The sequence below is a fragment of the Leptosomus discolor genome, chromosome 4, assembly GCF_034619465.1.
Source record: "Leptosomus discolor isolate bLepDis1 chromosome 4, bLepDis1.hap2, whole genome shotgun sequence".
Lineage (NCBI taxonomy): Eukaryota > Metazoa > Chordata > Aves > Leptosomiformes > Leptosomidae > Leptosomus > Leptosomus discolor.
In genome coordinates this window covers 25,225,651-25,251,333 of record NC_141394.1, presented here as the reverse complement: position 1 = coordinate 25,251,333, position 25,683 = coordinate 25,225,651, and the positions used below count along the sequence as shown (strand labels likewise).

The following is a 25,683-nucleotide window of genomic DNA, read 5'->3' as shown; positions in this document are numbered from 1 at the left end:
TGTTTTGGCTCACATTTTCTACAGGGAGTATGGGCATAAGTAGATTAAGCCATGTGGCACTATGAACTAGAGCCCTTATGCCATCTCTGTATGATGAAGGATACTGATGAACAGATTAGTTCTGAATACTTATGAAAACCTCTCAGATTCTTTAAAAAGAAGACAAAAAAATCAGATCCATTATGCTAAGAATACACCTGACCTCTGGTTGGTGTTTGCAGGGTCGGGTTCCTACTAGTGTATTAATCTATTGAAGATATTTTCAAGAAAACCTGAACTTCAGAGCAGTTCAGTATATACTCAGCATGTCCAGTGACTGTCAATAAGAAGTTTCAAGAGAACTGATTACTGTTTTTACAGTTTTGAAATTATTTCAGAAAGAAGGATATCTCAAAAATCTTAAGGCCCAGGGTGAAAACTTGGTTGGGGACTGAAAGTAATTGTTTCTTGTTTTGCAGATATTTTTCTTTTCTTTTCAGCAGGATTTTAAAAGTTTAAGGTTTCATCTTGACCTGGACAGTCTTTACATTTTATTTTGGTTTCTTTTACTAATGAAAATGCCTGGAGGAAAGAAAGCAGCTTTTATAAAGAATAAGGGTAATTTTGAAATTTCCATCATAAAAATGACTTGGAACAATATAAATCTTTGCTAAGCTAAATGCTTGTTCCAAAACAATATTTAAATATAAAACCAAAGAATCTTCAGGCTCATTATTGGTAAAAGTGAATTAGCTTTAAAATGTCCATCAATTTTAGATATTATATCCAGTCTGTGCCAACTTGTCAAATCCAAATGTTGATGCTATCCCACAGTCACTTTCAGGTACAATATTTCTTTAAAATAATAGTATGGTATTATCTCCAAAACCATTTATTTTACATAGGCAGTGATGGAAAGCTATGTGCAAAGGTAACCAATCAGGTTTAAATGGGTTTAGTTTTATTTGGTGCACGACTGGCTTACACATATAATTTCCATTAACTACATTATAAATCCCCTGGCACGGCAAGTTGAGCAGATTCACCCTGAAGACAGTCATCAGAAGAGATGACTGCTGTCCCATGAAACATAAAACGGTCAGAGGCTTCGTAGCACTTATTACTTGTGAAATACACAAGGCAAAAAAAAGAGAAGCTGCTGTAGAAGAAATTTAAATGCACTTCAAAAAAGATGGGCAAGTTACCTAAGTTATACACATATACTTAAAAAGGAGGTACATTACTACAATATGCGTTGACTAAACAGTGTGTGAACGTTCAGCTAGCCCACAAGGTGCCCACCACCTCTTCCTCTCTACCTCTGACCTCACTCAATTCCTTTTCTATTTTCAGATATAGAATTCAGTCTCAACTGCCAGCTGCTGCCGCAGATATGACTTTGTGATGTCCTTAAATGTGAATTCCTTAGGTTGGATATTTTTTGCTTTTTAGCTACACTTGATTTACCAAAACTACAAAGTAGACATAACCATGATTTGTAAGGTCCAGTGAGAACTCTACTGCCCTCCAGGATAGGGCAAACCGGGACACAACAGTCTCGCTGTAGCAGGTATTCCACTGCAGTCCTTGCAGGTGTTCCGCCTGCAAGGTAACTGAACGAACTTCTATCTTCTTATTGGGTATTGCCAAGACTTCCAGCGCAGGGACAGAAAACCACATACGCTTAAACCAGTTTCTAGTTCTTACATCTGTCCAAGATTTTGCCAAGATTTCTGGACCAGTGGAGGCTCTGTTACCTTTGCTTTCCCTCCAAAACTGTCCTCTGCTCTCCCATTTTATGCCGCCATAAGAAAAAACAGCACCATTATTCCCTTGTGTTGATACTGCTTCATTTCTTTTTCTGTATTCAGACCTCTGGGTCTTTCCCTGGAAACTTCTCCAACACTCGTAATTCCAGTCTCTTATCCTCAGCTATATAATACTCTTTACAACACTAGCCTCCCATATTTGTTACCGTATCCCTCTCTGATATCTCTGTCAAATTTTCTCTCCTGTTCTGAACCAAACAGCAGTTCTTCTGAATGTAAGGTCACTTACGCACAGACCTCTGACTTAAGCTTTCTGAACAGAGCATGCTCTCCTCAGCCACAGGCACTGGTCTACTCTCCTCCTCTGCCCTCTGTCTCCTCATGTTCCCCATGAGGTTCTGCAGCACAGAACCAGCCAAAATATACAGCCCAGCATGGTTTCTGAGAGACTAAATCTGCTTAGAAGTTAACAGGAATTTTTTGTATTCTTCAGAACCTTCAGCCTTTGAATTAGCCTAGAAAAAAAATGGTTCCTCGCACTGTTACTCTCTACTTCCTTTTTATTTCTTCAAATAATTTTCCAATTCTTCTTTTTGATTTTCAACTGAAATAATATTCAAAACTCTTCACTAATAGGCCTCTGTCTCTATAAAGTGCAGTCATATCACCAAGCATTACAGGACACCCTGTAGGTAAGCAGCACTGGTAGCACCAACACCAAATTCAGCTATAAAAGCATGTTGTGACTTTTGATAATCTTATTGACTGCAAAAATTGAAAGGAAATAAAATAAAATAATATGAAACAAAATAGTAGAATAAAATAAAATTGCAAATTAAAAATATTTAACATAGTTGACAAAAAAAATAATCCATGGAACATACCGTTATGGAAAAATTTATAAATGTATAACCAAAGAGAGTCACTATATCATCAGAACAATGTAACCAAACATTTTCTAATGAAGCACAGATGTAAAGAAGAATGAACTGGCACAGTCAACCTATCTGAACTTTCACCCCTGTATTCCTCTATTTCTCTGTTAAAATAAACATGATATTTAAAAATTAAAAGAACTTTTACGTTTTCACAACTAAACCATGTTCTGTCTGTACTTACAAGGTGATATCATTATTATTAAAAATATTAAATACATACATGTCAGGAAAAAGAGCTAATACATGCATACACGGTATTTGTTTATAATTCACTGAATACTAGATACATGTTACATGAAATCTAGAAGAACATTTATTAGAAACCCACTAGCCCTCTGCATTGTGGGAGCCCATGCAAGGCGTGTAAGCATTGCTGGGGAAACTGAACGGTGGTTAGGTAAGCCAGCTTTTACACAGCAGAGCAAAATCACTGTGAAACCTGCTTCCACTCATAATGGAAATTGTGTATTTTAATGCATTACCTATTACTGTTACTCAGATCTTCCCAGACACTATCTGGTCACGTTCAGTATTACTGTCCTGCAGACACTTACTTCAACATGCAGGGTAAACGCAGCTAATAAGCATAATTAGCTCAGACAGTGTATTTAATTTAGTTTTGCACTAAAGACTAATTGCCTACTCAGCGAAGGGGAAGTGTAACATTTTTTTTAAGATGCTTACCCGAGGGCCCTGATCACCTTGATCTCCCTGCAAAGTGGAAAGATGAGATGATAGGTTTAACACAGCATCTGTGTGCTACCCAGCTCTCTTACATAATCTAACATTACACTGCGTCAATACAAACGATCTGTTTAGTTCATGCTGGGAGGGCTTTCCATTCACTTCGCGTCACCCATATATCAACTCACCTTCTCGCCTTTTGGACCAGGAGGGCCCTGAAAGAAACAGAAGCAAAGATGAGTTACTGATACTGAGGAAGTCCCAGGACACAGCAAGAAACAGGTCTGCGCCAGCCTGCGATTTCTTCGTAACAATGTATTTCCTCATAATCTTTCACTCCAAATGCAGGTCTATTCCAGAGGTGGCTTCTCCACTGTATTAATAACAGGCACTGTACAGTTATTTCTTGAATAGTTTGCTCACCCTGTGTGTTGAATCAGACTGTGTAGACAAGCAAAACTATGCCTGAAATGGTAAAATTTCCATTGATTTCAGTTAGGGGACAATAGTTTATCTCCTATCAGATAATAAATGTTTTCTAAGGCTGTAAAACTTCTTTGCAAGTGCAGCTAATGAATTCAGAGACATATAAATCTGCCATGTATTTTGGCACCCTCTTTGGCTTAGATTGCCAAAGAAAAAGTGGATTAGGCAATCTAAAAGTAGCGTTTTCATTCCTATCTTTGGCAATGCTGAAGTTGATGTTTGGTCTTGAGCACACTCTTAGGCAAAATGAGCTCTTTATATAACGTGATTTTGCTGAAGTAATATTTATTGTTACTTACCACCAGACAAACAGTAAGGTGACAGAATCACAAAACAGCAAGGTCCTTTCCTATTCTATTTTTATTGAGCACCTTCCAGAAACCTACCTAGCAGGTTTCTAAAGCACTAGTTTTCAGGTTAGTGTCTTGTGAATAAAAACGCTAGCAGTCTGCTGAGAACTGTCTGCTTACACAGTGCAGACTCTACCTCTGGCTTTCTGAGAGATATGCAAGTGTTTCATTATAAAGAAGGACCCGAGCTACATATGAAAGCAGCTGGAAACACAGAAGGAGCCACCCAAGCTAGCAAAGTCCACTGTTACGACATAGAGAGAGTGTGTGCACACGTGTGTGTGTGCAGGCATGCAGTACAAGAAAAGGTTGCCACCAGCAGCACAATTAGAAATAACCAAATGCAACCTAGTTGAGCTGAGCACTTTTGAACCAGTTCAGAATTTACACTAGTAAAAATGCATGTGGTTCACATAAATGCAAATGAAAGGAAGGTGAGTCTGCTGTGTATTAAAGGTGCGATCAACCACATGCAAGTCTTTGAGAATCTCTATTGTAGCCAATTTTCTGCTTATTTTTAAGGGCTTCTGATGCATACCAGAGAAAAGCATCTGCTGCTAAATCTTTCAAGGAGTTTAAGCATATGCCTCTCTTTCCATAGCCTGCCATGTCTTCCGTCTGCTGCAGAGGACATAGAAACAAGTCTGCTACCTGATGTCCCCATGTCTCCTTTAGGAAGGACAATGCCTGCTGCTAGCTGAGTGGAAACCATCTGCTCAATTAACTATGACCCCTGCCCACTTTGCATTGCCCTGAAAGAACTTGTCCTCTTTAAAAACAAATTAAATGAAATAATTTTGGCACCCTCTTTGGTGCCAAATGAATGGGTACAACCTTGCTGCACCTTGAAGGTCTCTCTATCTATTTTTTTATATACTTTAACCCTTACTGACCCTTTCCAATGCACATGTTTATATACATGCAGAATTGTCTACTGCTAGTTACAGACTCCACATAAGCTTACTTGGATGTGACATTATAGCAAAGCACAGTGCAGCAGGCCCACTTGAAAACATACATATATGTGCCACCGAGCTTGCGAATTCACAAACTCATACCATCAGTAAAGCAGTAATGGCAGAATGGGAAGAACTAAAATCAGTCAATGCTGGCTATTACTGCCTTTCTCACAGTGAATACTGAGCACAAGTGAAGGGCTGTGCTCGTGTGTTCTATCTCTTTGAATTATCAAAGCTCGCTCTGAGTATCTTACCGACTGCAAACTGCAAATAACATGACCCCTATCTGCTACAGTCAGAATCCTATTTCTTGGATCTTAGGTGTGAAATTATAGATAACACGGCATGACCAAGACTGTAGACAGACGTTGGCTTTTGGATCATGCCACGACTGTGGGAGTTGTTACTGCCTTCATGCAGATGCTCAATGTCATTCTTGTGCGCAAGGGCAGCCCTGCTTCTGACAGGTTTTGGCTCACGACTTTTCTGAGGCGTGCCTGCCACAGCTCTGTCAGTTGGTGCAGACTAAGAGAGCAGAGACCACAGCAGCTCCCTGAATTAAGCTGGCTCACTGGAACAGAAACAAGTTAAGAGTGTGCTCACATGAGAGGTTCAGCCAGCAGATCTGTGGGGCTACTAGACTGCCTCCCTGGTACAAACGCTAGCCAGCAATACGCTCAGCAGAAGTGGCCGCTGCCTCTCTGCTGCATGTTTTCCTCTGTTAAAGAGGAAAGCACAATCCATACCCAAACATATTTTTTAATGACTGAATCACATATCCTAATTAAATTTTTATCTCCTTTTTTGGTGCAGGGTTTTCCGGAAATAACCTGACCACGTCACAATCGGAAATCCAGAGATTTTTTTTTTTTTCTGTTGCTCTCTATTGGGCAAAGGCAACAATTATAACTGCTTGGTGTTTGCTCTCCCTAAGTGCCACACACCATTCTTTCATCAAGTCATCCTTCCAGCACACAAATTTTTCATACAAAGTCTTCATCAATATCTGACAACTTTATTATACCAGAAGTTAAAAACAGCTTTTCAAAAGGCCACAACAGCATTTCTGGTGTGATCGTTCTCACAAGTCTCTGCACTTATATTTGCAATGCTTTTGCTTTCCACCAAGAGTCTTGAAAAACAAACAAACAATTTCAAACAAAAATAGCTCTTTTGGATGCTAGTGAAGAGAACCAGTGGGGTTTCATCAAAAGAAAATTAATGCAATTCTTTCATGGCTTGTTCATCCATCTCTGGCTCTTCCCCCATTGTTTCAATTGTCTCTGTTGTTTTTGCAACTTTAAAAAGAAAATTCCTATCCTCAGCCTTTGACATCTTCTTTCCATTTGTGCTGAGAAATTCTCCCATGGTTTTTACTGCAGAATTTATTAGTATGTGTACACTGAGTGGAGGCAGGGAGGAAGAAAAATCTGAGGGAAAGTCGGGTTTGCGGGGGTAGGGTGTGATTAGGAGACAGATTTGTTTAAAGGAGGGCAAGGTTTCTTCTGTTTAAGGGTATAGACACAAAGAACAGAGTGAGTAAAATAACACTAGCTTTGTAGGCCACAGCATAGACATCCTGCTTTTTTCCCAGGGAGACTTCTGTGCTTTCGTTTATGAGATGGCAGAGATCAAGCTGCTAGCTGCTGCACAAATGTGAAAGCATTTTGTGTAAGTTATATGAAACGTCTGAGGTCAGAGCATTTCTGAAATAACTTTACAGTGTTTTCACTGGAAACAGAGGCTCTTTTCTCAAAGTGTAATTATCTACTCCAGACTACTATACATTTCCAAGGAGAGTTTATAGCCTGTTTCACATAAGCAAGGCCTTGTAAATCACAAACACATGCAAAATCTGCATTCATAATTAGGCGACAGATACTACTGTTTTTAAAACAAGGTCTTCCAAAGCAGACTGAAAGGCCTTCAGGCACCTGCCAGCCAAGAACAAAGCTGAAATCAGGGTCAAATCCATTCAACAGTCATGTTCAGGATTACTGGCAGGTGACCTTTTTTTTTTTTTTTTGCCTACCAAAAATCGCATTTCCATTCTCTGACGAAAACTTTACAGTATTATAAATATGTGTATAAGAAACAGAAGGGCAAGAGAACACAGCACTAGAAGACATGGGACCAATCCTTGTGGTCTTCATTCAGATAACATTCCACTTAGATTTAACTGAGTGTGATCAGCATGATTTTTTACTCAGCTGGCATTTTTTAATTCATTCCCTGAAAAATGCTAATTTTCTATTCCACCTTTGCAGCCATTGCCATCTTTTTAGTTTTGCAACTGTTATATTCAGGGGACCTCTTTAAAAGTATGTGATTTATATTGGTTTTACAAACATTTAAAAGTATCTGAATTCTCTTACAGATATATTCTCTTCATATTACTATTGCTATAGATCTGCCTTTAATGGTAACAGTCAGTTCTACCATAACTTCACCAAAAAGGCTCCAAGCATTGAGGGAAAAGTAGAACTTAAAACACATGCAATGTATTCATCCACACTAGCAGTTAGAGCATCCCTGCATCCATAGTAAGAGTGTAACTGGCAGCGTGAAGGAATAGTGGCCTTGTGGAGATGAGCAGAAAAGCAAACCCGACCAATGTAATCCAGACAAATTTGCCAACATAGTTTAATCATATTTTCACAACTAAATGATGACATGCCATACATTGCCTAAGTTAATTCAATTCCTGCAGTTTATTTTGAGGGTAAAAGGTGGTTTCAGCAAAAAACAGAAAAGTATTCAGTTACACAAGTCAAACTTTTTCTTCCTTTGAAATTTGGCTCAGGACTTTCACAAACTACAAGTTCCTGACTGGAACAACAATCTCTAGTCTAACCTACAGTTGCTGCAAAATATTAGGATCAGATATGCTGAATCATAAGATAAGAGGTTACTTAGAGTATTATGAAACACAATATTATTCCAAAGTTCCTACACTCGTTTTAGTCTTGTGTCCACTATGCAAGCCCTGAACTACCGAGAAATGTGGTTTTGGCATTTGCTGAACTTGGCCATGTTTACAGCCACTGTTTACATATGCTAGTTTACAATGCCAACATCTGACGTTGCATCAATTTTACAAGTGTTCACGAGAATTTGCAGTGAAGCTGACCACCTTCTACTACTGAAATTATATTCCCTTCTCTTTTATATATTTTATTCTTCCCCTGGGATGTGACTAATTTATGGTGAAAACTGCAAAGAAAAAAACCCAACCCAACACCCAAAAGACTGTTATGAATCTTTCCTTTGCTCCCCTTACATTCTCAAGTTCTTGATACAATATTCCAAGGCAGAGAAAAGGAAAACTGAATATTTGACACAATAACCATGCCTGACTTAATAAACATTATGTAAATGGATGTAACCTGAGAAACATAACATTGGCATATATAACAATCTAGATAAACAGCTCAGTTAACATTCACATCAACAAGTAAATTGTAAGTGAATCCTGCTGTAAATTCATAGAATTGTACTCAGAAGTCAGTGATTTGTGCCAATACATAAATCAGAGAAGTTCATAAACTGCAGGCAGGAGAACACGATCTACCTAAAATGTGTCATGAAAGCATTTAGACTGTGATTTAGACATCCATTTCTCATGCAATGCTAATTGCTGAGATTGCGATGGGGTGCCTCCTTAAACTTTATAATGTTGCTCACAAAAATCATCAGACTGCATCACAAGCTGCAAAGGTATCACTAACTGACCAGTTCAGTATCCAGGAAGAAACATAAGGCTTGGTGTCCCAAGCAAAAACCTGCTAGAAGAGGTGTCCTCTTCTTTTCTCTGACATACTTGCTTTCTTTGATTAATCAATAAGACTTGTCTCTTCCCCCGACCTTTTTCTGCCCTTCTACAGACAAATATGATGCTTTCTTTGAAAATCTACAAGACTCAACACAAATAGTCCTATAAAGATTCCACAGTATGGAGATTATTTGACGATGTACCCATTGCCTGAGCATGAAAAATCAAGAATCAGCTTTACCATTGCCATAAATTAATTTAAGCAAACATTATAATCTGAATCAACTGTTAAGTTTCTTGAGAATCGAGTATCTGCCGTACATGCCAGTAAGACCAAAGATATGGGGACAGAAAAACTTGTTGCATTATTAAAGTTAAGAAAATGGCTTCTGGTAAAGTCAAAAGCCTCCTGACTACTACTTACTGCTCAATGCACTGTATTACATGTATTTCCTAACCTAACCCTCATTGCCTTGTCCACAGCGCACCTCTCTATTCCCTACTTGCTAGTTAAACAGAAGCTTACCGATTGTATTAAATTTTTGATGCAATACTTTTAAAAAAGAAACCACAAAGCAAATCCTACTGTACTAAACATGTAAAACAGCATATAAAAACACAAATGAGAAGATGTAATATAGCTAAGTCTCTTGTTTCATAGGAAAACATCCAGAGTTTCTGTTTTTAAAAATGCCATAGGTGCAAGGAATCATAGAATAATAGAATGGTTTGGGTTGGAAGGGACCTTTAAGATCATCTAGTCCAATCCCCCTGCAGTGAGCAGAGGCATCTTTAGCTGAATACCAACACATAATCTTGGTTACATCAAAAAGACAGAACAACACAAATTTTTGCTGGTGATCAGAACTGCAGGAAGACATTTGTAAACACAACTGATGTGTGCCCTATAGAATCAAAATTCCTAAACCAGACTGAATAGTGAGCTTTTTTTACTATTACTGTTATATTTGCTATTTCCAAACCAGTCTCAGGAATTTTTGAGTTCAATCCATGAATTTAATTTTTTTTTTTTTAATGACAGTACAACAAAATACCAGTTTCAGTGTTCAATACTTGGTTTATAAAACATTCCAAAAAAGAGACATGTTTTTGATACAGACTGTTTCAGGCTTCCTACTCCACCAGTCCTCCAGCAGATCCCTGTCTCATTACATGTCCACCTGAGACTTGAAAAAGCGTAACATGTTATCTTAGAATCATAGAATGGTTTGGGTTGGAAGCGACCTTTAAAGGCCATCTAGTCCAACCAACCTGCAGTAAGCAGAGACATCTTTAGCTGGATCAGGTTGCTCAGAGCCCCATCCTTACCTTGAATGTTTCCAGGGATGGGGCATCTACCAACCTGTTTCAGTGTTTCAGCACCCTATTGTAAAACATTTCTTCCTTATATCTAGTCTAAATCTGCCTTCTTCTAGTTTAAAACCATTACCCCTTGTCCTATCACAACAGGTGTTGCTAAAAAATACAGTATGACCGAGATTAACTCCCCTTCCTCCAGTATCTCAGGCAGGCTGTTCTGCACTCCTTTACCTTCACAGAGCCTCCCTACTTCTTCCTTCTCTTCCTTTTGCTGCACTGAGAACAGACACTTGGAGTCCCACTCTGTCCTATACCAGACTACTATGTAGCAGATTATTTTTATATTCCTGTTATACCCTCTCCAACAGGAATATACATACATATCTGTGTGTACGTGTGTGTGTGTCTTCACATGTGTGTCCATACATATCAGCATTCTGGTGGTGGAATTTAAAAACAAGACTGCATTTCTGTATCAGCATTCACTCAGTAGTTGAGTGGTTCTGTCACAAGCTACAGAAAAATTAACATAGATCATGGTAGCTCTGGAATGGGCAAAAATGAGTCTGCTCTCAATAGATGAAATTATTGTTAGTCATGGGCTTCTTGATAAGATTCAATAGTTTGTAAGATTCCATTACAAGGGAAAGTGCAGTTCACTAGTCTTCTGCTTTCATTAGTAAATATTCATTGCAGTCAACAGAAAGATGCTACAGAAATGATGCCTCAGAAATTCAAGGAGCATTGAATTAAGCAACTATAAAAGAACATGTTTGGAGGACAGGAAGACAAGAATGAAAGGCTGCTTTCAAATTTTACAATAAAAAGAACTAGAGTGCAAAGTGTTTTCAAGGTAGATTGCTTCACCTTTTCCTCAAAACAACTGCATTTATTGTTGTGTCAAACAACTGAAGCAGGAAAGAAGTTATAGCTCCAAACATTTTTTATTGTCACAGACTTCACACATTTTATTTTGCATTGAACATTAAAAGGGATATGAAACAAAGGAGAAAATATAACTAGCACTGCTTAACCTTCCAATTATCCCCATTTATTATAATAACAATGGCATAGTATTGCTCCAGAGGAGTTTTCTGCACTCAGCAGTGAGGACTGTACCAGTAAGCAGCCAATAAGTGAACTGTACAAACATAGCTTGCTCAAAAAGCCTGGTGTCCTTCTGGCTCCCTGGTCTAAGCAGATGCATTGGGTATTGATACCTTGAACCCGATCAAAACATTCTACTTTATGGAAGCAATTAATATGCTGCAAAACCAAATGAGAACCTGGGAAAACAATAAAAATAAAGAAAAAGAAAAAGAAAAAGAAAAAGAAAAAGAAAAAGAAAAAGAAAAAGAAAAAGAAAAAGAAAAAGAAAAAGAAAAAGAAAAAGAAAAAGAAAAAGAAAAAGAAAAAGAAAAAGAAAAAGAAAAAGAAAAAGAAAAAGAAAAAGAAAAAAGAAAAAGAAAAAGAAAAAAAAAGAAAAAGAAAAAAGAAAAAGAAAAAAGAAAAAGAAAAAGAAAAAGAAAAAAAGAAAAAGAAAAAAAGAAAAAGAAAAAAGAAAAGAAAAAAGAAAAGAAAAAAGGAAAGAAAAAATACTTAAAAGGAAGACCAATATAGTCCACTGGAATTTAGGGCTTAAAAAACTGCGGGGACCATGGAAGTACATTCTGGCTTTCTTTCCCAACACAATAGAAATTAAAAAGAAAAAACTACACCTCCTGCCAATCAAACTCATTAAATTATTTTTCCAGATTTTTGAGATAAAAAATACACCATTAAATATTTTTTTAATATTTCCTTTGGTAGATTTTTATTAATAGGCCAGCTCTCTCATTTATTTGAAGAAGCTTAGTAAGAAAACAGCTCCTCACTGGGAGTTAACAACTTCCTGTTATTTTCAGAAACAGTAGTTCACATTCTAACGTTTCAGTCATTTTTTACCTAAAGCTTAAACAGTGGCTTCTGTAATTCAAAGAGCTCTGGTGCTTCCCTGATTACTTAGTGGCCTGGTAGACAACTCAGCTGAAATGACAGTGTCCTTTGCTCATTTGATCTTTCTGGTTCACTTAAAAGAACCTTTTTGATGAGGATGACAGGCTGAACAGACAAAGGAAGAAAGCAAGGGAAGGGGAGAGTTTCAGAGCAATGGAGATTTGCCACTGCAGGTAACCACCTACAAAAGAAGTACCTGTGGTCATTGAAATATGTCTTCCAAGCTCCCTAGCCTTCTGGATCTTTCAACTTTACTGTCTCCATTACTACTACTGTGTAGAGAAACAGCATACAAATATCTACTGGGCAGATCCTCCTTTGACTGGCAATTGGGTCAAGGAGATTTATGTATACATTAACTGTAGAGCTGCATAGGGTACAGCTCTACAAAAAAAACACAACCCCATAACTGCACAGAAACAAATGATTGAAATACCTGAAAAAATCTCTGTTCATCTACTTGAAATAAGGACTAGTCTCAAAATAAGGTAGCTAGTGAAATAAAAGTAAGCTGATTCAAGGAAAAAACCCCCCGAACTTGATTGTTGTGATCCATACCCATTTAATTCTGTTTTTGTTAATTTTCCCACTTCCTCATCTCTGTCTTAGGAAGAAATTAAAAGCAACCCAAAATTCATTACTGGAATCACTAAGATTAATTTCAAAGAGTCTGATACTAAAAGCCCCATATTCTTTTTGAAGAATTTTGGCCCGTACTTGTTATCGTATTAAGGCATATTCACGTTAAAGTAATAAAGGCTGAACTTGTATAAATAAGCAAAACTGGATAGCTCACATACAAACAAGGTTTTGCAGCTGTCATACATCTGCTGTATTTCAACATTAAACTTTATTTCAGCAAATCTATTTTAACACAGACTTTTAAATAAGGGAGATCAATTCCATTCTTCCATTTACTGTGGTGAATCCACACTTGCTTCAGTAGCAATGCCCTGAATTTCATTCAGTATTTCAAAGGCATAGCATCCTATATGTATACTGTCTTTTCTTTTCCAAACTGTGCTACTCAGTACAGGATACATTTGCTCATTCAAGGTAGTGGAATGTCAAAGAAAGATTTAGATATTCTTTTAGCGTTGTCTGCACATGCTACTATAAAATGCTACTGTAAAAGAAGTGGTGTGTTAGATTACTTAAATCACGAATGGTTAAAAGAAAATGGCAGTAAAATATTTATAAAGCCATAGCTATGTAAAATATAGCCCAACAGATAGAAAGGCTTCTGAGACTTCAGTTTAACCTCCACAGATTAAGAGCAATTAAATTATTTCATAACCTAGATAACTTTTTAAACTTGACAATATGTAATGTTTGGGAAAAATGTATTTTAGTGAAATTCTAACATGTCCTTCTCTGAAGATCTCATCCTTCTTTCTTTCCTTACCCCCCTTGCACATCCTGTAGTCCCTTAAATAGTTCCTGTGCATGCCAGGCTCTGTCAGTATCCAAACAAGCCTTTTTACAAGAACTGCCTGACAAATGCAATGATAAAAGCTACACTGCACAAATCCATCTGAGGCAACCTGTAAGTACGAGGTTACTGCAAATGTCTCCAAACTATCCTAGCTACAAGTTGTTGCTAAAAGAGGCAAAGACTTGACACTCTAAGTCATAACTCTAATCTTGATAGAGATGTGTCAACCCTTAATCACAGATTAATTTATTCAAAGTCAGTAAGTATGTAGAAATAAAAGTGCTTAAAAATAAGATATAAAATATGTGCTGCAATAAGAGAAACAAATGCTAGTAAAAGAACTAAACTTTTTATTTATCTTCCTCAGTTTCCTCATCTACAACAGGGGAAATCTGTACAATGACATACTCCATAGAGCTATTTTGAGAACTATTCAGATTCAACCCAATTTGAGTTGAAACACTAGATAAATGCAAAGGAATTTTTATATCAACTACAAACATACACATACTTTTATACATAGGCATATATAAAAGTGAGATGACTGAAGATATTTTTGTAACCTTCAAGGCTGGCAACATCTTTCTTTATACAGGAAGCAATTTAAGACAACATAAAGTTTATTAAAAACAAAACAGTCTTCTCCTCAAGACTAATAGTTTGGTCTACAAAATTCAGAACATCTTCAGGGGAAATTACACACATATGTATATGTATACTTAAATGGATATTCATTCTTCTTGGCAAATGATCACTAACAGACATGCTGTGTAATATAACTGGATTGTATTTCTGAAAATACGTGATTCTCTTACATGTTTCTCAGCAGCTCACAACTCTTAAATGTTACTGACGGAACTCAGCAAAAGAGATTATTAGGAACTCCTATGCTATTGCAGGGACAGCCAAAGCGTTTTTCAATTGCAGAATTCTGGATTAAGACTCACAAATAGGATGGATGCTTCCATGCCATGCTCATTAATAACATTACTGACAGTACACAAAACACTAGTGAAAGGAATTGCTGCATTTTCTATTTTTGCCTCTTTCTCTCCTCCAAACTTCTCTCATACTTACAGGAAAGAATAACACAGCTCTTCATGACAGCACCAACTCAATATAAAGAATCTGAAGCACTTCTGCTAACGTATAAAGTTGCTTAAAGACAAATTTCAATTGACAAAAATGGAAAATGAAAATTTTGAAGCTTCCATCTGGCAACTTGAGATCCAAATCTCCTAGTTTGCAGGACTTCCAAGCTTCCAGCACAGAAAGTCACCAGGGCTCTGGACTGCTAATGGGTGATCAAGGAAACACTGATATTTTGAAAACCTTGTGAAAGACTAAGGTCTTAGATTTCACAGCATTATCTTTAAGTCACCATAAGCTTGATGAAATACCATATTTTTATAACTTTTCATTTTGTTTTTATTTTTTTTTAAAGCTAGTGAAACTACTGGAATCTGCAACAAATTGAACTGGAATTCAAAGCTGAAATATAGCATGAAGATCAGTAAAAACAATAAGCCAGTAGGAGTTTAATATTGAATTAAAACCATGTGCAGCAGGATAGTAAAATACTACATAATATTCCTGAACACAGTGCAATATCTTGCTTTGACATAATTCCTAATCAAACACAGAACACGCTAGTGTATTTCTGCCATCTGTAGAATAGGATGAAGAAAATACAAAGGTCATTTCATAAAGAAATGATTTAGGAATACAAGAAATATTTCAGAGTTCTTAATTGTGTTTTGAAAACTCTTTGTACATCTCATAACGTAACCACAGTACTAGGCTTGCAATTGCTTTTTTGTACTCATACGTACTTTATTAAGCTAACTACTGCTACATCAAATTAGTGGCTAAGTAATTTTTGCTTCACAGTTCTTCACTTGCTGTTAGAAGATCTAGTATGCCCTGGTGACAGCTGCGACTTCTAGATGAAAAGGTGGAATGATAATGTGTGATCCCCATAACATTTATGCTAGCATATATAATGAGTGAATCAGACCTTCAGGTTTATTTTACTAAAACAAACCCAATTCTTTTCAGAAATTAATGATGCCACCATGAAGAAAAGTTGTTAACACCCTACAAATAGAAAGCTGTCCTTCATGTCTTCTTTTAGAGTTTTATATATTAGTTGCATGTATTTACTTATTCTAGGACTTGGTTTTTCACAGTAACAATACTACAAATGATCACTATGTGAACCGTGAAATGAAGTGATCAACTTCTAAAAGTTTTGGGCCAAACAACTTAAACTGTTCCAAGAACTCATCTTCCAAGCTTCCTTCATCTACTGCATAAAGTCACTCTGGAGAGAGATCTTCAGGTTTAGTAAAAGAAGCCCCCTTTTAATATCAGAACTTATTTTACAAGGGCATCCAGAGCTGATGGTACTTTGCATGTAGAGCCCTTCCCACAGAATTCTGTGTAATGAATATTCTTATTTTCGTGTTTGTAGAAAATCAAAACCTAGACTGAATAGGTAATTGTTAAATTAACAGATTTCAAATCTGGTATTTTTCTGAAAGAGGTAAGAAAATAAAGAAATAAACTACCAGTTCCAGGAAATGCTGTGGAAAATTTGAACATCTTGCTATTCCAGCACAAAATTTCCAGAGATAGTTACTGAAATTGCAACTCAAAAGCACGCCTGTCAGAGTAGGTAAAACAACACAGTAGTACAGTTGGGGTAGGAGTCTGGTCTCTGCTTTGGGTGTCTGACATTAGATGAACAGAGCTCTAACAAGTCTGATTATCCCCAACTAAGTTCACTTAGCAGGGTACTGTAGGGAAGTCATTAATCTGCTATTAGAGGCTCCTTTGCAAATCTTGACAAAAGGGTGGGAAAAGACAAGTTAAAAAACATGTTGGAAGCAGAGCACAATATCTAATGCTATGAGAATTTTGCTTGTTGAACTTAGTCCCCTCAGCCTTTTTAAATTATGTGTGGTGCTTCCTTAGTCCTTGTACAACTGATAGTCCAGCACGATTTGCCCCTAAATCTCCAATTCTGTGCTCTCTTCTTCACAAAGCTAATAATCCTCTTATGTGCACTAATGCCATCTGCTTAGCCGAAAAAGCATTTAATATTCACAGATGTCCTGGTTTACACATGTACGTAAATCTACCAGGGGAAACTGAAGTGGTTTATATTTTTAAAGTGCTTATTGTTGTGGTCAATTCCTTTTTACAAAATTAGCTTCTGCTTTATTACATATGAAACTGAGAAAGCAACATACTTTAAAACAATTAAATACATAAATGTAGATGTTAATGGACATATTCCTTGCATCTTTTGTGTCATAAACATTTACGTACACACCAGACAGTAAACAAGTTTTGAGTATGATTTCTCCTCCTACATTCTCTGATGTGGTTCAGTTTGTCAACTAACAAAATGAAAAGCCATGATGATGGCGTTTGCTTCTTCATGTTCACAAGTCAATATGGGCTGAGTGCTTCCTAAAAAGATCGCACAATTTCAATAGTGTTTGGGAATCCTATTACTGCTTTAGAATAAAAGGAAAATGGTAACCAAGTGGTAAAGCTCTGCGTGCTAAATACACATGAAACTCAGTACAAGCTTGTTCATTTATGTGATGTCCTCAGCTAAGATTAGTTTCTGTTCTCAAAATTCATAGTAAATTGTTATTGTCAGCAATGGGCTCAAGTATTTGTCCTTGTTATTGATACAGATGGAAGTAAGAAAAAGATTTTTACAACCTATGTTTCGCTGTTTTCCTATGTCTACCTGGCCATTAGAAGAGACTAATTCTTTTTTAAAAGACGCTACATTATTTCTATTGCTGTATATGAGACCAAACTCTCAAGCTAAGCCTAATCTTATTTTCCTTTAAAAAGGTATAACTAATTAGTTTGGATGCTATGACAGTAGCTGGGAGGAAATGTGTGATGTGCATATGAAAACTTAAAAAATACAAACGTTTTAAATTCACTTAGGAAGAATTTTTTCAAAAGACAAATAAACCTGTTCTTCTCTTTCAGTACTTGTCCTTCTTTACCAAAGCCTAACAAACTGTTCACTCCCCTTTGAAAATACATTTCCTCCTTAACTTACAGTACCTGCACGTCAACATGATGTTGAGGTTGTGTATTCAACACCCACTGACATCACTAATATCTAGGGCAGAACATGGGCAATGCAGTAGCTTTTTCCACTGTTTACACGTTAGTGAAGACACTTCTGAAGAAATAAAAAACTGAACCCAAATCTTTAGATGCAAAATGGTATTCGGCTCCCTTTAAGTGAAAGATCACAGTAACAGAGCGCATCCCCCCATGAATTTACACCAATTTCTAACTCATATTCTGATTTCTACTTAAGTAAACAGAGTTTTAGAGAAGGAATTAAGAAGAAACTAACACGCACAAAATTTTTTGAAGGAATTTCATAATCTACACTGAAATAGTGGTCTGATCACAGCATGAAAAAGTGAGGACATACACACACAAATATATAGACCAAAGTAAACATCACTCAGTATTTGCCTAGAAAAAAAAAAATTCAGCGACTGCACCTGTTGTTTGTTAACAAAGTAATAGCTAAAGTTTGACAGCAAAATCTGACCTGCAACTCATAACTCAAAAGCAGACTAGCATTTGCATATTCAAATTGAGTCATACAATCCTTCAGCAGGGTATCAGCTGTTAGGAGGAGAAACTTGTCACAAGATCATTCTCTAGAGTGTGAACAGCTAATGGCCTGGATACAACCACTGCGTTTCTCTCAGAGCAGTAACTTTATTGCACTATGTAATTCAAGGTGCTGAACTATTTTCTCCAGCCTTATGCTGATTCTGTCCTTCATAAGTGTACTTCTTGCCTCCTTCCCCCACTCTCCCCACAAGTAGAGACTTGAGGCATTCCTAAAGGCAAACTACTGAGAACAAGGAACATGGAGCTTCCACCTCAATTTATGGTGATCAGAACAAAAGAAGCATGTGCAACTTTAAGGGTCTGACAGGTAGAGACCATTTTACAGCTTTAGTCAATAGGACATATGTACCTTGCCCATAGCATAAAAATCCATGAAAACACATACGTGATCATTTGACCTTATCAACTGTCCCAGTACTGAATGTCATGTGCTGACTGAGAGGAATATTTAACAGGTCTTGGAATGCAGACAGCTGTCCAAACTACCAAAACTGAAAGGAAAACTCAGTAGGACTTAAAATACATTTTCTTTACACGAGCCCCTTCCCATCCTTCCCGTTGTCAGATACTCGACCCTTTCCTAAGGTCTAGGATTCTCCCTGCCACCACAGTGTTCTCTAAGAAGTGATAAACAAATCTCTTACATACACTGCTGCCATCCAAACCAGCTCAAAACTATGGCCTATAGCTGTGCTGGCTATTTTTTTTCAGTCCTTGACAAAACCCAGAAAACTTAAAGTTAAAATGGTTCCCACCAGCTCTGTTGACAGCACTAGCCAGTAATAGCCTCTCTAACCATGAATCAGAATCTCTGCCATCAGAAATTAAAAATACTCCAGTCACATACCCTAAAGTTTGATGTTGAAAAAGACACACGTGTACATTTGTCACCAGAATTGCTATGGCAACCCTTTATCATGCACACAACACTGGAAAATTTCAGACTGAAATAACATCACTTCCACAGACATTTCACATACAGGAAAACAAGAATATCACGAAAATAAGTATCAACCATTATTATTTTGTCCATTTCTAATGCAGATTTGAACGGCTGCCAAAGAGAAGGGATAAGCATCTGTGGAGCTGCTATATCTCAAAGTCCCACAGAAAGTGATCGTGTATGCTGACATGAGAGAGAAAGCATGTTGCACTAGAGATAGGCCAGGGAGAAGATGTCGCCACAAAGAAGAAAATGGTTGGCTGACTGAGACAAAGTCACACCGAAACACCACCCTGCCTCACATTTATAGTTCTTAAGAGTTTTAGTTTAGCAGGATTTCCTAAAGGATCATTTTGTCTTCCTTCATCATGCACTGTTTTCTAATATTTATATGAACTTTACTTCTAAACAAAAGAAGCTAAAAATAACAAGCCTTCTCTCTTTACCCAGATAGTACATTCCTTACAGAATTAACTTTAGACTAGAAGCTAAACTCTACTCTTTGACAAACATGAATATTTCCATTATTTAAACAAAAGATGTATGGGCAGAATTTGATTGTATAGATTTATTGGGAAAATAAACCTTTCTGGTACAAGTAAACCTAAATACATATTTGCATTCTAAACAAGAAAAAGTAGGTATTCCTTGGGGTTACTCAAAAGTCAGAATTTAAGTTTCAGCAAAAATATTAAAAATTTTATTACCTGTGCTTCTACAAAGAAACTCAGTTTACATGGTATTTGAAACAGCTTTTAACAGAAAACTAAAATCATAAGAAGGTACTTTGGTTTTTTTTAAAGGTTATGCTTGAAATCCTTTAGCTATTGATTATGGTCTTTACCTTTCAGAGATAAAACAGAACCATGAGCTTTTTCTGAAAAAATGCCTGTGGGTTGTAACACAGCTCCTTTTTACTTAAAACAGGAAAATATGAAGCAAAATTATCTTTTGTGGTGTATTTTTGAAGAAAAGAAGCAATAAAAATTCAAAGAAAAAAAGATAGGAGGTGTTACCGATCTGTTACAAATTTATATTTGTACCCAGTAATTATGTACATGTTGGGTCAATTTAGTGTGTACTTCTTGAAAATCATAGCAAAAAAGAATAGGTGTTAATAAAACCCTAAGTGTAAGAAAGGATTAGAATTTCTCTTTGATCTTAGTATGGACTCACATGGCTATGACATCAAAAACTTTCTTTTGTCAGCATAGCAATTCTGATCTTTGAAGCCAGGAAGCCTTTACTTACTAACCAAACTGACCAATACTTTTCATTTCAGGTTTCTCATGGACACAGTTAAGACTGGGGAAATTAATGACAACCACAAGTGGCTGAAATTTCTGCAGTTTTTTAAAGAGAAACTGAGGGATTTGACTTATTTTATCTGTACGTGAACAGTTTCTGTTTTCTATTGGTACTTTAAAAATAATTTTTAAAAGTCTTGAGAATTTCAGCCATAGCTTTCAACATTTTTAAAATGCTGTCTCATGAAGGTATCTGGATCTGGGTTTCAGTTTAAGAGAAAAGACAGCTAGATGTACAGCCTACATGTAGTTGCCTAAGACACATAGATGTCAACATAGGCTAGAAAGCAATTCAGCAGAATGGTGATTTGATTCAGTAGCTGCCTATAATCAGAATCTGCGATTAAGAGGCACAAATGTGTGCAGCTAGTGTCATGTGAGAGGTTCCCTAGGTATCCAAGACAGCTGCCCCTGACTGACAGATACAACAATGGTCCAACACAAATTCCAGCTCTTGTAGATACAACAGCCAGAGGCTAGGCTGGAGACTCTGAATCATCTCATGCAGCAACAAATGCCTGTATGCAGGCAATGTATTTGAGCCCTAGGAGCATACAATGAGCTGAAGAGGTCTCTAGGTGAACTGAGTACTGACTTAACCTTCACTGACTACAAGAAGTGCTTAGACACCTCACATGTCAACACCTACACACAAGCTTCTAAGGTTTAGACATCTTGATCAAAAGCTGAATCCTATTGGCTCATGCTGTTATGACTTCCCCACCACTACCCTTGAAAAAATTATTCCTGGACTCAATCAGCCAGTCAAGATGATTGAGTACGTACATATCCTCCTGCCACAATAAGAGCATCTTGAGCTGGAAAGGAGGAAAAGGCAGTATTAAGAATAATGGTAAGTGTTGTTCAGAACAATGGCAATGGCACAGAGATGAGCCACTGGGAGGAACTACTGAAGTCAGGATGTAAGAATACTCATCCTAAGACTTGTGAGTCCTAGTACCTTGTATCTGTTTTCTGTATAATCATTCAGGGCACAGAGAATTTAATACAATTGGAAGGAGGGATTTTTAGACAGGTTTCCCTATCATTTGCACCCCACTTCTCTGCCTTTCTGCCCTTGAAACAGCACTGAATGCTGCCATCTCCATTGTGGTTCTTTGCCTACAATTATCTCAGGGCATTTCACATAGATATATGAGCTTCAAAGACTGAGAAGCTGTTTACAAGCGTTAAGAGACACTCTTCAAGCAACTGAAATGGCACGTGGGCGTCCAAACCCAGAGGGAAAAGACACGGGTGGCAGCACAAGTCAACATCAACTAGAGGGTAGACCACAGGCTCAACAGCCTCAGGTCCTCAACAGAACGTGTTCAGAGCAAGAGTGCCACACAGAATTACAATCTCTCTCTTCATTGACCCCCAGCAGCACAGAGGCTGAAGAAACCTCTCTGTGTAGGCCACACATCACAAGCCTACTGTGAAACTTAAGTGCTAGGGGCAGTGGGGGTCATTTGCAATATCATACAGGCTACTTATGTAATACTATTAAATGGAGCCTGGCACTACAAGGATAGTAGGCATTCAGACTGAGTGGGATGAGGGTTTGTAACACAAACTGTCTTTCAACAGAAAATGATGATTAGAAACAAAAAAATCTGAGGAAAATGCTTGCTTCCCATAAAGAAAATCTTAACTTAAAAAAAAATCAGTCAATAAGTCTGTAAAGCTTTCACTTTCAATTATGATTCTGAAACATAAAAATCTGTCACAGAAATCCTGGTTCAGACAAGTCACTTGTGCTAAGATGATCCCATAGAACAGAGTTTACTTCCCATAATGCACCTTGAGTATGCAAAAAGGTAGAGTTTTTCAACTGATTTCACTAAGTTTGGCTTTGGTATTGGCTTTTCTTTTTCGTATTTCCCCGCTCTCCCACATTTCTATACCACTGTAACTCAAATAATTTACATTTAATTTTTGCTATACCTAATGTTTCCTTTCTGCTGGTCTAGTTCTTCCTTAGAACTGAAGTTAGATCTCTAGATTTCCATGTCTTCAATTACAGATCACAAGACAAAGTTCTACTATTCTTAAATAAAGCAGAATTCATGCAGTGTATATAATTAATCAAAATAGCTCTCAGTGCAATATTTAAAATAACTGAGGGCTGCCTGGATTGTAGCAACATTATTAGCACGTGATTAATAAGCAGTTGAAGTATTACATTTGCTACACATTTGCCAAGTTACTTTATCTTTCTTTAAAGTTAGGTGGCAAAGTTTCAAGCCATAGTTAGGAGATTTGCTTTATTCAGTATTACGTTGTTAACCCCACCATCTGGCCAAACAGCTGAGGGAACTCAGACAACCATATGGGGGGGCCCACGTTTCTCTCTTGGGAAATATTTGCCTTACTGAATTATACAATGGATACCAGTTTCTAGCTTATTACAGTAAGAATAAATAAAACGATCAAAATACTTTGTAGATAACCCGAGTTTGGTAGTCCCTGTATTTAGCTTTAACTTATGTAGGAAAATAAGATGGCACTTACTTGAGGACCAGGCTGACCCTGAAAAACAAGAAAAAGATAAGGTTATGGAAAGTTATGACAAAGGATTAACTCCTTAAATAGCAGCAAATACTTAAAGTACTCTCTAATAAGGATATAACAAAAAATCCAGTAACTGTATTGAGGCCAGATTCTGGACTCTTAAGTCCAGAATTTGAATGTTTTAATTCAAACAGATGAACTTTCTTGCAATTAACTGATTCCAGAAATAAATTACAATAACACATCATTGAACCTGCATTTGAGAAACTTTGTAATTTAGATAGTCAGAACAATTTAGAAATTATACAAAGCCCTAATTCAATCATTCTCAAGTGAGAAAGAATCCACAGATGCTGAGCTGATTTACAAGCAGGTATTGGGTGCTTTTTCTCTGTTATGGCTCACCCCCATGTTTCAAGGGGGTGCTAATTACTGTCTATTGAATGAACAAAAGTCTAAACGCTGGAGGAACACATTGCTGGGCAAACAATAGTCTTTTTGTCATTGCTGAAAGCACCACACTTTTAAGCAAGTATAAAACAATATCTAAACCAGCAAGTCAGCAGTAGATGAACCCTTGTCAGTCAGCCCAAGAAGGAGTTGATACATTTCCTCTCCCTTATTTATCAACACCACCTTTGGACCACTCTTAAGACAAATGGAGAGGCACCCTTTGCATACTGAGGAGTTGTATGTACCTCTTGCTGCTGCAAGCCCTTACAGAGCCAATTTCCTATCACTAAGGACCTTAGGCTAGGGAAGTCAGTGAAAGTAATGAGTTATTCTAGCCCAGCCATTAAAAATTATTTGCATGAAGCAGAATTATATTACAAAACAGTATAGTAGCAGTGACTATGAACTGTAACCACCCAGACAATCAGCACAGACTGTAGAACAAATATTTATATATTTCTTGCTATAAATAAATAATTTCTTAAACTCCTATGGCTAGCTTAGCTTCTAGTGTTTTGTGACATCTCAAAAATATTTCCGTTGAATTGAAACTACATTTCCTTGGATTGAGAGCAGTCCTGGGGAGAAGGACTTGGGTGTGCCGGCGGATGATAGGATGGACATGAGCCAACAGTGTGTGCTCACAGCCCAAAAAGCCAACCGTGTCCCGGGCTGCATCAAAAGCAGTGTGGCCAGCAGGTCAAGGGAGGTGATTCTGCCCCTCTACTCTGCCCTCATGAGACCCCCACCTGGAAAACTGCATCCACCTCTGCAGCCCCCCACACAAGAAAGACATGGAGCTGTTGGTGCGAGTCCAGAGGAGGTCTACCAAGATGGTCAGAGGGTTGGAACACCTTTCCTATGAGGACAGGCTGAGAGAGTTGGGGTTGTTCAGCCTGGAAAAGACAAGGCTCCAAGGAGACCTTATAGCGGCCTTCCAGTACCTGAATGGGGCCTACAACAAGGCTTGGGAGGGACTTTTTACAAGGGCCTTCAGTGATAGGACGAGAGATGATGGTTGGAAGCTGGGAGAGGGCAGGTTTAGACTAGATACAAGGAAGAAGTTCTTCGCTCTGCGAGTGGTGAGGCTCTGGAACAGGTTGCCTAAGGAAGTTGTGGATGCTCCATCCCTGGCAGTGTTCAAGGCCAGGTTGCATGGAGCCTTGAGCAACCTGGTCTAGTGGAAGGTGTCCCTGTCCATAGTGGGGGGGATTTGAACTAAGTGGTCTTTAAGGTCCCTTCCAACCTAAACCATTCTGTGATTTTATGATTCCATGATTCCTTTTGTTGAAAGAAACTGAGCATGAAGACTTCGTATAAGTCTTATAAAACCTCTTCACTCACACTAGAAGGTACTGCTACACAGAGTTGAAACTTTTCTGTCTGATCAGGAAACATTTTTTACTGTGACGGTAACCAAGCACTGGCACAGGTTGCCCAGGGAAATTGTGCAGTCTCCACCCTTGGAGACGTTCAAAAGCCATCTTGATCTGATCCTGGGCAGTCTGCTCTAGATGAAACTGCTTGAGCAGAGAGGTTAGACCAGATGACCTCCAGGGGTCCCTTCCAACTTTAACTATTCTGTGATTTTGTCCGGTTTTAAAGAGGGGGGAGGGAAAGCATTTCAGCTAGAAACTATTCTCTACAAAAAAAGCAGCTGAAGAAAAAAGAGGGGTTTTAGTAACTAAAAAGATTTTATTGTGCTAAATTAAAGACCAGAAAAAAATATTTTTAATCACATGCACCCTTTTAAAGTTTGTGGGGTTTTTTAATGTAAGAAATATTAGAAATAATGTTACAGAGGAATCATAGTAAAATACAGAATTATCGTGGCTATCTAATCCTTAAACTGAAGGCAGTCTGAAGTGTTCCTTGTTGTAGGTGCTGCAGTTTTGTATTAGTTCCTTACAACAACACTGCACTGTAGAGGTTGTCAGACAAAAAAAAATTACTGGCTGAAGTTTGCCTGTTCTAGTATGAAGTAAAGTTTTCTGAACTGGTCAGTTCTATGAAGTTACACATCACACTAGGTTAATGAATACGACTGGGACTCCTCAGCACTCAGCCTTTACCTCAATGCTCCCATC

General features: G+C 37.6%; 1 protein-coding gene across 1 annotated transcript in view; it reads right to left on the bottom strand.

Annotated features, from left to right (window-relative positions):
* COL25A1 (collagen type XXV alpha 1 chain) overlaps window positions 1-25,683 on the bottom strand; it is a 318,154-nt gene that overhangs the window by 101,448 nt on the left and 191,023 nt on the right. Inside the window, exons 5-7 of the mRNA XM_086464793.1 lie at window positions 23,144-23,161; window positions 3,559-3,585; window positions 3,371-3,397 (exon numbers count right to left, since the gene is read on the bottom strand). Of these exons, the coding sequence (XP_086320919.1) occupies window positions 3,371-3,397; window positions 3,559-3,585; window positions 23,144-23,161 (72 nt within the window). The remainder of the gene's footprint in view (window positions 1-3,370; window positions 3,398-3,558; window positions 3,586-23,143; window positions 23,162-25,683) is intronic.